Source organism: Physeter macrocephalus, chromosome 14 (genome assembly GCF_002837175.3).
Source record: "Physeter macrocephalus isolate SW-GA chromosome 14, ASM283717v5, whole genome shotgun sequence".
Taxonomy (NCBI): Eukaryota; Metazoa; Chordata; class Mammalia; order Artiodactyla; family Physeteridae; genus Physeter; species Physeter macrocephalus.
This window is the reverse complement of record NC_041227.1, coordinates 78,449,137-78,464,642: the sequence shown is the minus strand read 5'-3', so window position 1 is coordinate 78,464,642 and position 15,506 is coordinate 78,449,137. Positions and strand designations below refer to the sequence as shown.

General features: G+C 52.1%; 1 protein-coding gene across 1 annotated transcript in view; it reads left to right on the top strand.

The window, feature by feature from the left end:
- The window catches only part of SDK1 (sidekick cell adhesion molecule 1), a 538,268-nt gene that overhangs the window by 354,124 nt on the left and 168,638 nt on the right, over positions 1–15,506 (top strand). Inside the window, exons 15-16 of the mRNA XM_024119146.1 lie at positions 260–400; positions 4,878–5,059. Of these exons, the coding sequence (XP_023974914.1) occupies positions 260–400; positions 4,878–5,059 (323 nt within the window). The remainder of the gene's footprint in view (positions 1–259; positions 401–4,877; positions 5,060–15,506) is intronic.

The following is a 15,506-nucleotide window of genomic DNA, read 5'->3' as shown; positions in this document are numbered from 1 at the left end:
TCGCGGAGCACAGGCTCCGGACGCGCAGGCCCGGCGGCCACGGCTCACGGGCCCGGCCGCTCCGCGGCAATTACGTTGATTTTTTGTAACTACTTTCTGCACGTCCTTTCAGTTTGATCAGCTGTGCGTTTTGCTTTATTCAGTGCTCGACTTGAGTCAATAGTTAGGCTCAAGGTTCAGCAAGGTAGAGAACACGAACGAGGCCCCTTCGCGTCTGGGGCTGTGACCTCTCTTCCCCTCCCTGACTGCTTTTTTTTAGGTTGATGCTCCCTGAAGAGCCACCCGGTGCTCCCCCGAAAAATATAGTGGCCAGTGGGCGCACCAATCAGTCCATCATGGTCCAGTGGCAGCCGCCCCCGGAAACAGAGCACAATGGAGTGCTGCGCGGGTACATCCTCAGGCAAGTAGCCGGTGGTTGGCCGTTTTCAGACCGCCCTTCTGAAGAGTCAAGTGTCTGTTATGCTCAGGTCGCAAACCCAGATGTCGGTAGGAGCCCGACAGTAGTCGAGAGACTCGGGCCAGCAGCGAGACTCTAGGGAGTGGTGGAGACGGCGGCAGACCGGTGAGGACAGGCGCCTGTGGGCAGCCTCACCGGACGGGCTCTGCAGTCCAGCCGTGATGCAAGAAACCGCCATCGGGGGTCGCATTTTGGCAGAAGAATGGAGGGGGGTATTATGGGTTGGGAGCGAGGTGTGCTTATTCGTTGCAAAGCCTTTCACTCTGAGGTTTTCACCAGGGGCATATGCATTATTAACTAGAATAATTTTTAATTAGTAATGATACGGTTGATTTAATTATAAGCCGGTTTCCACCACGCTAGTATGTTGTTCAGAATTGCCAGGTTTTCCACTGTCTCAAAGAAGTTTTAAAATCCAGCTTTTTACACACATTCTCACAGTTTTTAAAAGTTGGGAATGAAATCAGTATATTTTGAAGCACAGGGCAGGCCCGACCCTCACAGCTACAGAACAGATGTGGCCCGAGAGTGGCCGGTTTGCTGTCTCTGTCCCCGTGGGGAGGGGCATTAGGCTTCTGAGCGCGACGAGTGAACTGTACCGGCACCGGCTGGGTTGACAGAAGGCACCTGCTTTGCCAGAACTACTGCTCATTTTAAGATTGCAGCAAAAGCGGTCCTTTGAGTGGTTTGTTGACGCAAGTCAAAAGGAAAAAGTAAAGCAGTATTAAAAGGACAACTATTAAACCTCTTCTAATGGACCGTGCAGCTGTGGCCGTATCTGTTACCAGCCTTATGGGGCAGGGACCATGGGTGTCCGTCATTGCCGTCCTCCAGATGCCCAGCCCGTGCCCTTCCTAAAAGCGTGATCAGAAAATACCGGGTTAACAAAGGTCTTAAGTGGAGAAATATAGACTCTTAGATCAAGGTAAGAAATTATGAAAGAGTAGCTTCTTTAACTCCGTGTCTTTGCATATGGGAGACAGCCCGTTCCCTATGTATTTATGTAATCACCCACTCATGGTTTCATACATGTTTATCTTTATGCGTGTAATGTTTACCTGTCACAACCCTGTCACCGCTATTTTGGAGTTTTTCCTCGAGCATGTGAATTGTCCTCTGAACACAAGCCAGATCTTTATCTGCCTGAAGAGGTTCAAGTGCGGCCATCCCCAGGGCTGCACGAGGGCTGGAGGACCGATCGGCACTCAGGGCCCCCTTGGTCTCTGCGCCCCTGGCCGTCCTTCCCCCGTTTCAAAGGGGACACCGCGGGTCTGTCCCCTGCGGGCGGGGGGCGCCTGTGGACTCTGGTCCCGTGGATGCTTCCAGACGATCCCATTTCCCTGGGGAACGCAGCCTGGTGCCTCCCCCTGCTAGAGGCCGGGGTTTTCTGTCACGTTCCTGCCCCTCACTGCTCCCCCCAGCTCTTACCCTTGTTCCGTGCTTATCAACTAATGAAAACAACCGGCCTCCCCTCCCGGACCAGCCCTTCCTTCACATGCTTGTCATCCAGGCCGCCTCTGTCTTTTTTTGAGCGCGTGGAGGAAAAGTTTCCTTGGGCTCCGGCTGCCAGGTAAGGACTTTAAAAGTCAGGCCACAGAACCAGGCCCGGGCCCTGGAGTTTAATAATAAAACCTCTCCGATGTTACGAGGCCCCGTCGGGGACTGCACGTTTCTCTGTTCTGCGGGATCACGGCTGTTAAAAGGGTTTTCTGTGATGGTATCAGTGGAGTGGAGCACTGGAAAAGAGGGCATCTGTGTTCGCAGGGGCTTAGATCAAGGAAGCCCTAAGATGAGGGTGCACTACCCAAGGCCTGTGAATATCCAAGTTTCCAGAAATTGAAGACCCGCGCCAAAATGAATTTGCTTGGAAACACTTCTGAATAATCCTCCCATCTGCAAATCAGCTCTGTTTGCGGGTGTGTACCCTCTGGGGCCCAAGTCTCCGTGTCAGATAAACGGCACAATCCACGGAAGAGCAAAACGGAAATAAATCACTGCTGTGGCTCTGGCCATAAGAATTAGTTAGAGTGCGTGCACAGTAATAAAATATTTATGATAATAGGCAGCGTGTTGCTTTGAGAGGAGCCCGGGGGTTACGTCCTTTAAAAACATTCTCCTGTTTATGTCTGTGTAAAAAATCATCTCGTTCTCTCTGAGCCAGTCTCCCGGGCAACGTGTCCGGCCAGTCAGAGGACGATGCCCTGCGCTTCTGTTATTAATTATGACCTTCCCAGACATCCCCTGAATATTACAAAAGCACCCTGAGCCGCCGGTCAGAGTGGACCCAGCTGCCTGCCTCGAAGGGAGAGCCGCCGTCTCCAAGATGTGGATTCTGCAGCATGTCACACACAACCTCGTCCCGAGGGGCCTGGGAGGAGGTGCGCGGCAGGCTTGGTTTCTCATAACTCAGCGTTCTCTCTCAGGGTACTTCCTACAAGAGCAGTGTTTCCAAAAGAGAAATGTTTAGGGGGTGCTTTACACTGTCACACCTCCTGTGCACCCACTGTTCCATTTTATGCTTACAACAAGCCTGTGAGATGCCATCATTGTTAGGTCAGTTTAGGGAGGAGGGAAGCCGGGCTCAGGGGCGTTAAGAATTTGCTGAGGCCCCCCAGCCCATAAGTCGTCTTCCCAACCTAAGTCTCCTGAGCTGATTGCTGTGCTTTTCCCTGGAATGTGTATCAGACGGTGGAGTGAGCTCTCCAGCAGCCGTGCCCGGCTTGTGCCGTGTGGGTTACCCACGATCCCGGGCACCAGTCACGTGCCAGGTGACTCTGGGGTCTGGTGTGGGTGTGAAGCCAGTATTTACCTGTTTCAGAATGGCTGGCTAATTGTCTCAGTGCCATTTATTTCAAAAGTTTATGTTTCGTAGATGGGACGTATCTGGTACGCGGGTTATTCCACACCGAGCCTTCCTCCTGTTGTCCCCCCTCCTGGAAGACAGACCGTCCTGTTATACGGACGAACCTAACATGCCGTGAGTGGCCCCTGCACCTGGCGCAGGTAGCTCAGGAGAGGAGTGCCAGCTGAGGAGGGTCCGAGGTTGACGGCCTGTGGGGCGCAAACGGGGTTGGACACGTTAACTTCCGCTGCGGCCCGTCGCCGGGGCCCCCGCGGGCCCGCATCCTGCTCCTTCCAGGCGCGGGTCGGGGAGGCCTCGGGCCTTCGTACCCTTCCCAGCTGGCCTGCTCCCCGGCATTTCTGCTTCCTCTCCACAGCCCTCACCGCGTGCAAGTGGCCTGAGGCAGGAAGGGACAAAAGACGAGCCTCAGAAAATCCTGATTTTCATGGAGTGCCTTTTCAGCCGCTGTTCTCTTGGGAGGGCTGTTTTCCATTCCAGGCCTGAACTTCGGGGCTCCTCCCTTCCTCCGGGGGCGGCAGCCTTGCTGGTGCGCGGGCCCGCCTGCATCCGGACGCTCCGGCCCCGGCTGTCGCGCAGATGGCCGAGCGGGACCCCGCGGGGTCGCTGGTGTCCGGGAGGGGCCCGAAGGCCCCGGCCGCTGCGGAGAGCGGACGGTCTGCCGGTCTGGGCTCGTGTCCTCCTCCATCTCCCCCTCCCCCACTGAGCATCGGAGCCGTGGCTTCCTGAGGCGAGAACCAGCTCTTGGATAGGAATTCGTGCTTTTGGAAGCCGCCCGATGACCGAGGAAGTGACGCCCGCTGCACACGCCCCTCGGTTTACCCAGGGGCGCCGATGCACCTCTACACAAGCAATCGTGGAAAACACTCGCGACCTAAAACAACACTACAGCCGCCCTTTCATTGGACAAAGAGCAGTGTCCTAGCTAATACGCTTTCTGTGTCCAGAGCCGTGGAGGTCGCTGTTTTAAATCAATACAACTGTAACCCTCTGCCTTTAGCCCACTCAAGAGCATACACACCGCGCTCTCACGGGTCCCCTAAAAAGCCATTTGGCATACTTAGCGCTGGCCTGGTATTTTAGGAGGGTGAAAGCCTTTGAAAAGCACTCGTTCTGGCTCCGGGACTTCGTGAGCGAGCCCAGCGGGGAGCTCAGCCCAGGGACGCCGAGAGACAGCGCGCTGCTGGCTCCCTTCCCTCCCTCCTCTCAGAGCCACGGGAGGCAGGGCCCGCTCAGCCTCACATATAGCCACGCCCGCTCGAAATCACGGCTGGGATTCGGGCCCTGAGGTCACGGTCCTCCCCGGACAGCGGGCACTGAGAAAGCGGCCGTCTTCCCTGAGCCCTGACATAGTTGAAATGTCAGTTCTGTTGGCCCAGAGCTTACCGTCACCGTGAGATTAGGTGATACCTGTTTAGTGGTGGAAGTGGAAGCAGCGCCGTCTGGGGCCGACCTCTTGGCTTTACCCCTGTTTTTACCTCCGCTTCCCTCTAACCGTGCGGAGTGACTTCAGGTAACCCCAGTTCCTCGCTCAAGTCACCGCCCCTGGGTCCGCTGCAGGTACCGCCTGGCTGGCCTGCCCGGAGAGCACCAGGAGAGGAACATCACCAGCCCCGAGGTCAGCTACTGCCTGGTGACGGAGCTCATCGTCTGGACACAGTACGAGATACAGGTGGCCGCCTACAACGGGGCTGGCGTGGGCGACTTCAGCAGGGCGGTGACCGAGTACACCTTACAAGGAGGTAAGCTTGCTTCCCCCCCCCCGCCGAGGCTGCAGAGTCTTGGCTGGGGAGCAGGACTTGCAAAGTTCAACTGGAGCATGTTCGAAATGAAAATAGCGTCCAGTCCCCTGGGGAGTAGTGAGAAGGAGAGTAATCACATGTTTAATTTCATCTCTCTGTCTATTCCGAAACTACAGCAAAACCACAGAAGGGAAACAGACACGATTCTAACTGCTTTTTTCTGGTTACTAAGGACAGGATGTATCTGCACACGTCCTTTAACTAGTCCACTTATTCTGTAAAAGGTCTGTGGGATTGGATTTTCCTAAATGGAATAACTGTATATTTTGCAGTGAAGCTGGCCGTGGAGTCCTGTGTGAAACTGTGAATGTTTTTCAAAGAGGATGAGTATTTAGTATTTTGCTTTTGACGATGTAATACAATTATTAGTACTGGAATTTGCAACTTGGTGCTCTCCACCCACCCGCCACCACCCCGCTTTGGTTTACTTTTTCAGTTACGCAAGCAAACAATTTACTAAATCAATAAAAACTCTTCCCACACCCACCCCCCAAAAATGACCAGGCAGAATGTCATAAAGCCAGTGGGTCTTACATTTATGTGCTAAGACCCAGCCCCGTTATTTTCAGTTATTTCCACTGGTTTTCTGGAGGATCCGGGGTCTCGGCGCCAGGAAGGGCTGGGCACTCAGAAACCTCCTCCGTGTCTGCATTTCACTTTCAAAGCTCTTAGCGGTAATAAATAGACCCTCTCTCAACACAACCACGTGTGCCCCAGAGCAGCCCAGAGCCTTGCCCAGGGAAGCAGTTTTCCTACAAAATCTGAAACCCTTTTCCGTTCAGCAATTTTACCCTCTCCTGACTCACAGGCGTGATCTTATTTGCTTAGGCATTTTGATTGCTACCAGGCCTTGACCTTTTTCAAACGGTAAGGTTTCCAACTGCCCACTTCTCTCCCCAAGTCATGCCTGGGACCTAATGTTCCTTGATATTACATGCTGTTATTACCGTCCCTTATTGATCGGCTGTCTGTTGTCATCCGTAAGTCCATAAATCCTCCTTTATAAATTAAGTGCCGTCACCTCTGCGTTCACAGTGACTAGGAGAAATAGTTAACATGCAGGACGACCAGGAAGGGGCTGTTTATCTGCTGGTGATCCTTGATCACTCATTGAAAAATGAAAATAGCTGAAAGCCTGCACAGTTCATGCTTGCTTTAATTAGTCTATTTCATAACATAACAATAAATTTGGAAACACTTAAAATGACAGATATTGCTGTTAGTAATCCCCATGGCTATTTACGGGGACTGCTTCCTCGGGTTACCGGTGCGTTTGCATTCTGTGCTGCCGCGGGCTCCGCTGGATGGAGAGGGGCTGGGAGGCTGTAGAGTCTGCCCTGGGGACCCGTGGAAGGTTGAGGGCTGTGCGTGGCGTGATCAAAGCGCCGTATTAGAAGAGGGGCCTGTCGGTGGGTGCGGGCGAGGCGGAGGGGAGCTGAGGATGAGGCGGCAGCTCCAGAGACAAAAGAGCGATAGCGTGGCTGCGAAGTGATGAACTCCCCCATCTCTGGCGCTGGCCGTGAGAGGGGCGAGGGGCGTGTTCGGTGCTGCTTCATGGTTTTCAGAGCAGCTCCACACGCCTTCCCTCTGCAGTGCCCCGGGAACCCCTCCCAGACTGCGGGGGGCCCCGCGAGCCCTTCCCCAAGCGACCTGTCCGGTGGGACCGGGGCCAGCCCCTCCCTCAGCTTGCTTGCAGATTATGGCGTAGGACAGGACACGTTTTGCTCGAATTGACCTGGTCTGAGGTCGCTCGGCTAACACACGGCGGAGCTGCGCTAACGCTGGGTCTTCTGAGTCAAGAGCTCTGTTTTCTGGGCGCCGTCAACAGCCTCTGCTGTCAGTGGGACCCACGCTGCCGCGGGGCTCGCACGGGACACGGGCACGCTCCCGCGGGGTTCGCACGGGACACGGGCACGCTCCCGCGGGGTTCGCACGGGACACGGGCACGCTCCCCCGGGGTTCGCACGGGACACGGGCACGCTGCCGCGGGGTTCGCACGGGACACGGGCACGCTCCCCCGGGGCTCGCACGGGACACGGGCACGCTGCCGCGGGGCTCGCACGGGACACGGGCACGCTGCCGCGGGGTTCGCACCGGACACGGGCACGCTCCCGCGGGGTTCGCACGGGACACGGGCACGCTGCCGCGGGGCTCGCACGGGACACGGGCACGCTGCCGCGGGGTTCGCACGGGACACGGGCACGCTCCCGCGGGGCTCGTCGTCCATGCTGCTTGTGAGCCTCCCAGGCACCCACAGCTCAAGCAAAGGGAGCGAGCACGTTAACTCTGTCCTTGAATCCGTGCTCCCGCCCAGGACAGGACAGTCAGAGAAGAGCTTTAGACACAAGGTCGGGAAGTATGGGGGCAAGTGCGGGGGGACGTGCGGCTGGCCTGGCTCTGGAGCAAATGACTTGGTAAGCGGATGAGGAGCCCTCTGACTAGAAGGTGGTATGTTGGGAAGAAAATGGCACCAGCGAGGGGCCTTGAGTAACTTAGGGAGATGGAGATGAGGCTGGGGCGCTTGTGAGATGTCTGCACACGCACGCACACACAGGCACGTGCACCACATGCACGCATACTCGCGTGCACGCACGCACATGTACACACGCACGCATAGGCACGCGCACACAGGCACACACGCTGCACACGCGCGCACATGCACGCAAGCTCGCGCACACACCCCTTTCTGTACACGTGGCCCCAGAAACGGCCCTTTCCTGGAGTCTGTAAGGCCTGATTCTTACTATTTACTCCTTATCTGCCTTCGAGAAACGCAATAACTTTTCTGAGCCTCTGCTGTTTTCATTTGTAAAGTTGTGATATGTCTACCTGCCCTGACTGCTTTAAGGGCAGTTGTGAAGCGAAAACAAGGCAATGCACATGAAAAGGCTTTGAAAACGCTGAGCTATGATACAGACACCCGTGGTGTTGTCTATATTCCTCCTTCCACCGTGACAATGACCAGTATCTACTGCGGTATTTGAATGTTTTTGTACTGGTAGTTGTAGAGAAAGAAATTTGGGGTTATTCTCTCTGCTAAGAGTAAAATCGAGAACACACATTCAGGAATTGATGTGAGTGCCTACTGTGTGCTCAGGGTTGTGCGATGGGCCAGGGCAACCAGAGTGGAGGGGTCACCTGTCTCGTTGTCAAACCTGCGGGCTTGCAGCCTCGCCCGGGAGCAAAGCCTGACGTTTGTGAGACAAGATCAAGAGCTAGAACAGAATCCGGCCGCATTCACAGGCAGTCACTCCCCCATTTGCCCACGAGGTAGGCATTACTAACGTGCTGTAAAGGCTTTCCAGCCGAGATGCCCCGCCGAGTATGCCATTGGTGGGAAGGCATCCCTGAGAAGGGGCTTTACTGGGACTGCACTGGGGAAGGAAGTGTAGCCGTCTGATTTGGTTAGGAATGGAGTCCACCTGCTAGAAACAGACCCCAGAGAAGAGGAGCTTAAATGAGGTGGAGGTGTGTTTTCATCTCTCTCATACCAAAAGAGTGAGCAGTGGGCTGTACAGGGTCATAGGGGCAGCTTTATGGTCACCAGAGAGTCAGGCTCCTTCCTTTTGCTTTGCCATCATTAGCATTTGCCTCATGGTTGCAAGCTGACTACTGTGATGCCAGCTATCACGTCCACATCCTAGTAGGAGGAAGGCATGGGGTGTGCCTTGTGGCCTAGCAGTCAAGCGTGCCCACCTCTGAAGAGCTTTCGTAGAAGTCCCGTCTGCCGCAGACGTATGCTTACAATTCATGGACTGTCTCTGTGCCAGAGAGCCTGGAAAGGGTCTTGCAGCTGGGTACATTTCTGTCCATTATGAAGGAAGGAAGAGGGAGGGGAAAGTGGAGGGCAGCTAGCAGTTTCTGCCCCACTTTGTATGGTGACTCCTGCCGGGGAGTCAACCCCAGAGGATGCATTTACAATTTCTAGATATAAAACCGTGGGGCAGCCTGTCTCATGGCTGCTGCATGAAGAGCGCCTCATGGTCCTTCAGAGTCGCCCACGTTGGAATTCGCAGAAACTGCAAACCCACAGCCCCTCCGGACCCCTCAGCCCCAGCCCTGAGCTCGGTGGGTCGGCTCGGGCAACAGCCGAACACGTGGATTTGCCACCAGGGACCCTTCGCAGCACCTTGCGCGTCCCAGTGCTGTTAGCAGCCATTGCTGAGAAAGCCTGGGGGCTGCGTTGGCCCTTGAAGCTGAAAAGGGAATAATTGAAATGCTTGTATATTAAGGAGAAAAAAATAACTCATAAGATTAATTGTCAGCCTACTTTGGGAGATTATTGGAATGTATATAAACATAATTCTGGAGTCAGTCAGGAGACCATGGAGGAGCAGGAAGTATTGGGCCTTGGGAGGAGAGAAGCTGCGGTCCAGCCAGCCTAATTTTCCCTCTCCCTTTAGCCGCGTGGCAAGCTTGATCCATCAGGCGAAATGAGATGTAATTTATCTTGACTTTAATAAGGCTCCTCTCGAGAAGATAAGGGAACGCCAGGAGAGCTGGTGCGGCTCCCCTGCCATGAGGGGGGCGTGCGGCGTGTTAGACCGTCACTCGCAAAGAGAACTTATAAATAATGCGGGGTCGGCCCGCGTGCAGGCGCACAGCGGCAGGACCACGGGGACGGGAAGGCTGCCGCCCAGGACACGCAGTGGCCTCGTGCTCCTGGAGCCCGTGGGCTTGGCCTCAGAGGCATTTTCTTCCGGGAAGCTCCTAAAGGAAGATAAGTGAGTTATTCCTCCCTTGAGTTCAACCGAGTGTGATACTGACCCCTGAAGTGATTTGAACCCACTGTTGTCACACACCCAGGGTTTCTCTTCAGTCCCATTCATTATTAAGATACAATAAAAATGTCTGGTTTGTCTGCTTTCGTCCTTTAAGGTTTGGACACGCAGGGATTATTTAACACAAACTTTCTCACCTCCCAACTTTTCATGTCCCCCCTCGTCCCCCACCGGCCGTGATCTTGCCTGCCAATCCCATTTGACAGATTTTATTAGCAGGGTCTCATGACCTTCTCTCCTCTAGAGAAGAATTTTAAAATGCGAGAGATTAATGTACACACGGAGCAGCAAAACTCTACTACAGCTCCAGCCACGCGAACTTTCCGGGCGGGGTCGGGGGAAGGCGGGCGGTGGTTCGTTCGTCACAGTGGCCGTGGCCTACAGTTCCACGGTACGGCGAGCCCACTTGTCAAACTTCCATTGTGATTACCCAAAATGAATGAAAAACAACTCAAGTTTACTCGAGAATTTCTTTCAAAACCCTTCCAGAAATCAATATGCTTTTAGTTTCAAGTAGAAAAAGCCATAGAGTCTAAGTTCTGCATGACTAAACGCACAGTATAATTACAAGCATTTTTCTTATTGCCACTGTCTACTTCAGCAACTTTCTAATCATCTAGCATGGGAGGAAAAGCACTGTAGTCATCTGAAGCAATCAGTGGTTCAGATTTGATGCTGATGCAGTGTTTGGTTCCAGTCAGTTTCTGTTAAAAATTGTTCGACTAATGGTGAAAGACAACGTGAAGAAGTAAGGTGACCACAGAGATCTGAGGTGAGCCTCGGTGTGGGATCCTACATACTGTCAGGATATGGATGTAATAGGTGATGGTTCCATCCTAAAATAAGCCAGTGAGGTTAGCAAACTCCTATCCCTTCCTTAAATGTATCCATTAAGATGCAGATGTTGCTTTTTCTAGAAAGGGTCCAAAGACAAATTATACTATAAATCATCATTTTCGAGCATGCCAAGGTTTTAATTTTTTCTGGTTTTATTTCTTTATCATTCTTCTTCTTATAACAGGTATTTTTATGCAGTAATGATTTATTCTGGTTTCAGAACATTACCTTCTAATGAAAGAGAAATATTTCATATTTAAAGAGAAATGGAAAAAAACATTTGGTTATCCACATTTCTAAAGCATTAGTAAAAGCCCTTAAGTGTTCACTTGGGCTTTGCAAGGTTTTCTAAAGTAAGGATTATAAATGAACACTCCGTTTGCAAGCTCCATTCTTATCTCCTCTTGGGAAATTCTGAATGTGGCATAAATGACACTGCACAAAAGATCTGTGCAATCCTTAAGACTTTCTAGACCTCAAGCTGCGCCTACAGAACAGGATAATGTTCAGAATCTCCCAGCATCACCTAAAACACTAAGTAGGAACTGAACAAAGTGATATGGGATATTCCATTAGGTATGGGCTTCATCTGGTCTTTTAGAACTTTCAGGAAAGGAAGGGATAGGAAGCGAGCATTTTAGGAGAAGCCACTCTGTGCCAGTTTCGCTGTGCTGTGCTCTCCACTTACACTCATTATCATTTCGTCGGTCATCCCCCAGCCATCACGTGAGAAAGGCACCACTGTCCCTATTTTACAGAGAAAAAATGGAAGCTCAGAGAGGAAACTAACTTTCCAAAGGTCACATAGCTTGAAAATGCTGGAAAATGCTAGAATTTATGCTTTTGCTTTTCATTCTGCGTATACCAAACATGGATATAAATTACTTCCAGATTTTTGGTGCTTATGTTCACATGGCAAGTGGGTTTGCAGTAGCTCGTGGGCATTTTTTACTGCAATCCACAATAAGAAGTCTGTTTTACATGGACGCCCAGGATGCATGCACGCGCACACGCACACACGCACACGCACACGCACACGCACACACACGCCTGAAACAAAAGGCTCGTAGAACAATAGTCGCCCTGACGGTGTGTGATGTTCTTTAATATTTTCTATTCTATTCCATTCCGTTCTGTTTCCCTCTTTCCTCCTTTAACAGATGCAGGCTGTGATCACTAAATTGACTTCCTGGGCTGCTGCTAATGCATTTCTAACCTGCAGTTTTGAAAAAGACTGAATTTAAGCAATACAGGGTGTTTGGTTCAGCTGATCTTGAATCCCTTTCAGAACAGGCTTCACACACACACGCACACACACACACGCCTGAAACAAAAGGCTCGTAGAACAATAGTCGCCCTGACGGTGTGTGATGTTCTTTAATATTTTCTATTCTATTCCATTCCGTTCTGTTTCCCTCTTTCCTCCTTTAACAGATGCAGGCTGTGATCACTAAATTGACTTCCTGGGCTGCTGCTAATGCATTTCTAACCTGCAGTTTTGAAAAAGACTGAATTTAAGCAATACAGGGTATTTGGTTCAGCTGATCTTGAATCCCTTTCAGAACAGGCTTCTGCTGGCCTGTAGGACACATCAGGGTCAGGGCTGAAGAAGGCTTCCCACGGGAGATACTGCTAAAACCAACACTGAAAGGCCAAACAGGGGTCTGAGTGGGGCTTTGAGCAGGGGTGACAGGCCTGGGCACAGAGCTGAGATTTGGGGGCTGGAGGAGGCTGAGTCCAGCACCTGTATCTGTGCAGACGACCTCATGGGAGAGAAGGGGTTTCCGGGGTAAGACTTGCCCTTCAGCTGCTGCTGGAAGATACAAGGAACGATCGAACCCATCTTAAATTACTGTGACCAGCGCATTACGGACTGGGCTTCCCTGCAAGCCTGTGAACGCTTCAAGGGCAGGGGCTGCGTCTGATTTGTCTTATTTATATCTGTATCCCTAAATCCAAGCACAGTGCCTGATGCGTAAATAAACAGAACGTAAATAGCTGATTACAGACAGACCCTTGCTGCTCCTATTTCAATTTCCAGCACCGCACCGATTGAATCTCCGCGTGCAGCACAACACCCGGCCTTCTCTCCCGAGTCTTCTGCCTGTCTTAGAAGGAGAGCCGGGCCCCTGCTTGCCTTGCCCCACACACTGTGCCTCCCCGGCCTAAAAGCTGGTCCCAAACGCTTTCTCCTCCATGCCTGGCGCATGAAGAATTGGGAAAAATAAGTTCAGAAAAGGACGCACAAAACTTTTTAAGTGTTAAGGTATTTTCTTACGCTGGCCATTAAAAAAAGATTCTTGAGCTTCTTTGTCCAAGATTTGTTATCCTAATAATGTGTTAGGAATGTTTAGCGCAGCGAGGACATTTAGGCGTATCCAAGCCGCAAGAGCCGCCACAGCACAAGAACTCAGCCGTAGCCTATAACGATCTGGAATTCACAGTGACGCCCAACGCACAAACTGTAATATATTCGTCCCCACAGCAGAGTGTAGCCCGTGATTCTTCCACATAATGATCTGCTTCTCCCCTCTCTGAAAGGCATTTAATTCTGTGGGATCACCTGGAGAGGGAGGTGCCTGTGACTTCTGGGCAGACACTTCAGTCCCTGGTACTAGCGGTCATAGGCTTTTAGGATACGGCAAATCAGGGTGTGTGGTTGTGGTGGAGACCTGAGGACCCACGCTCCCTTCTGCGGTGTGGACGTCGCTGGGAGCAGCTGTCCTGCCAGCGGCTCCGTTCCCAGTGAATGGAATATGAACAGAAGTGAGGAGATGCTCTTCTAGGCAAGGGGGTGCCCTGAACGCTCACATGCCAGGCTACTCACGACCAGGAAAACTGCCCTTGCCCCGCAGGGCGGTGAGAGATGAACTGCTGTTGTGTAGGACACTGAGATTCCACAGTTTATCTGTAGCAGATCAGGTAGATAAGGTATCTCTGGGAGATACAGCTGAGCCTGTTAGCATATAGAAGTTTTGTCGGCAGTAATTTGGTTCTGTGCTAAATTCAGCTAATTTTACAGCATTATCAGTGGGCTGTTAGCATCTTTAGGTTGGGTTTGCACCCGTTGATACGGGGGACAAGCAGGAAGCCGAAGTCAATCACTTTCCTACTACAGAGGCCACGCCCACCTGTCCCGTGAGACGTTGTGAATTCCCTGCTGGCACGTCACAGCCTCAGTTTATTAGTTCTACTTGGCATGTTGTGACTCTCCCAAACACCAGGTAGCTCCATGGTCAGTGTAGGTTTCTTTCGATTAACTGTTACTTTAAACTGATTCTGCCGTTTACGTAGATTACAGAGAAGATGAATTTTAACGATCGACTAGAATTTACTCGGGGATCCCGCAAGTAAGCTTTACGTAATCTGCATGATATTGTTTGAGTACTTGAATGAAAGAGCAAACATGAGAACCACTGGCGTCTCTCTTTTCAGCTGCAGAGACTGGTTCAGGGAAAGTGCTGGCCTGGCAGAGTCTCAAATTCTGTGCACTGTAAATAGCAGTAGACGTTCCTGGAAGAGAAGGTGGAAAAGAGTCACTAGGAGTCACCTTTGGTCACTCAGAAGGGGCCACATGCTACCAACCTCATTTCCTCGTGGGGGAGGGTTACCGAGTCGATGGATCCAAATAGGATATTCGTTCTGTGGCTTGATTTCCACTCGTTCATTCATTCATTTGTTTGCTCAGTCGGCACCCCGTGGCTAAGGTGGGGAACGTGGATAAAGCAAGTAGATGGACTCCAAGGGCTCAGCTTTGCCCAAAGAGTGTCATCCACTCGATGGACCCCCACCGCGAGGGTGACTCCAGTTGCAAAACCCGTCACTCTTCTGGGCTTTTCTTGGTCAGCACTTCTGTCAGTGACTCGGAGGGGACGGAGATGACATGCCTATCAAACATGCAGGTGTCACGGCTGAGACGGGTCATTCAGATAGTCTGTCCCCGAATCAGAAATAAAAATAAACTGCTGTGTTAGACTGATGGCTGAAATCAGGCTGAAACATAAAAGGGATAAGCCAGACACTGCATTTACATGCACACAACCAGCCACGTGACAGAGGGAAGGGAAGACAGGACTTGCCAACAGTTACCGAAAAAGAGTCGGGGAGGTGAGTTGAGCACAGACCCCGGGACAGCGTTGACCGTAATCCTGTAGATGACACACGTCCAAATCAAGGCAGATCATAACGCCACAGAATCCTGTCTGGGCTGGATGCCACCCTGAGGGATGGTGAGAAATCGGGGCCTCTGCAGAGGGGGACGGCCAGCAGTGGGCAGTGCTCTGTCAGTCATGTCATGCGGGAAACGGGAGAGAAGCAGGGTGTTTACTTGGCCCATGGGAGCAAAGCCCAGCTGGATATTTTTGTGATTTTCATATCGTCTAACAGCTCTGTGGGCAAGGAGACAGACAGGCAGCAATAGGCAGCAATTGTGGAAGGAAGGGTTTCAGTTCCGTGTAAGGAAAGTCCCTTTGCAGCGTACGGCCAGGGCGCAAGTTGGCTAAAGAGCAGGGAAGGCGTCTAAGAAGCTGTGCGGGCAGCAGCTGAGTTGGCTGCCTGTCGGGGGAGTGGCAGGCGGGCTCCCGCAAGGACAGGTTGGTGAACCCCAGGACCTCGCGGTGCTGGAAGTGTACCTACAGGAAAGGGAGGCTACAGGAATGGAAATTAGGCTCCTCGTTGACTTTGAAACCATGTAAATATCGGGCTGGCCAAAAAGTTCATTCAGGTTTTTCCGTAAGATGTTACTAAATTATTTTAAGACATTTATAAAA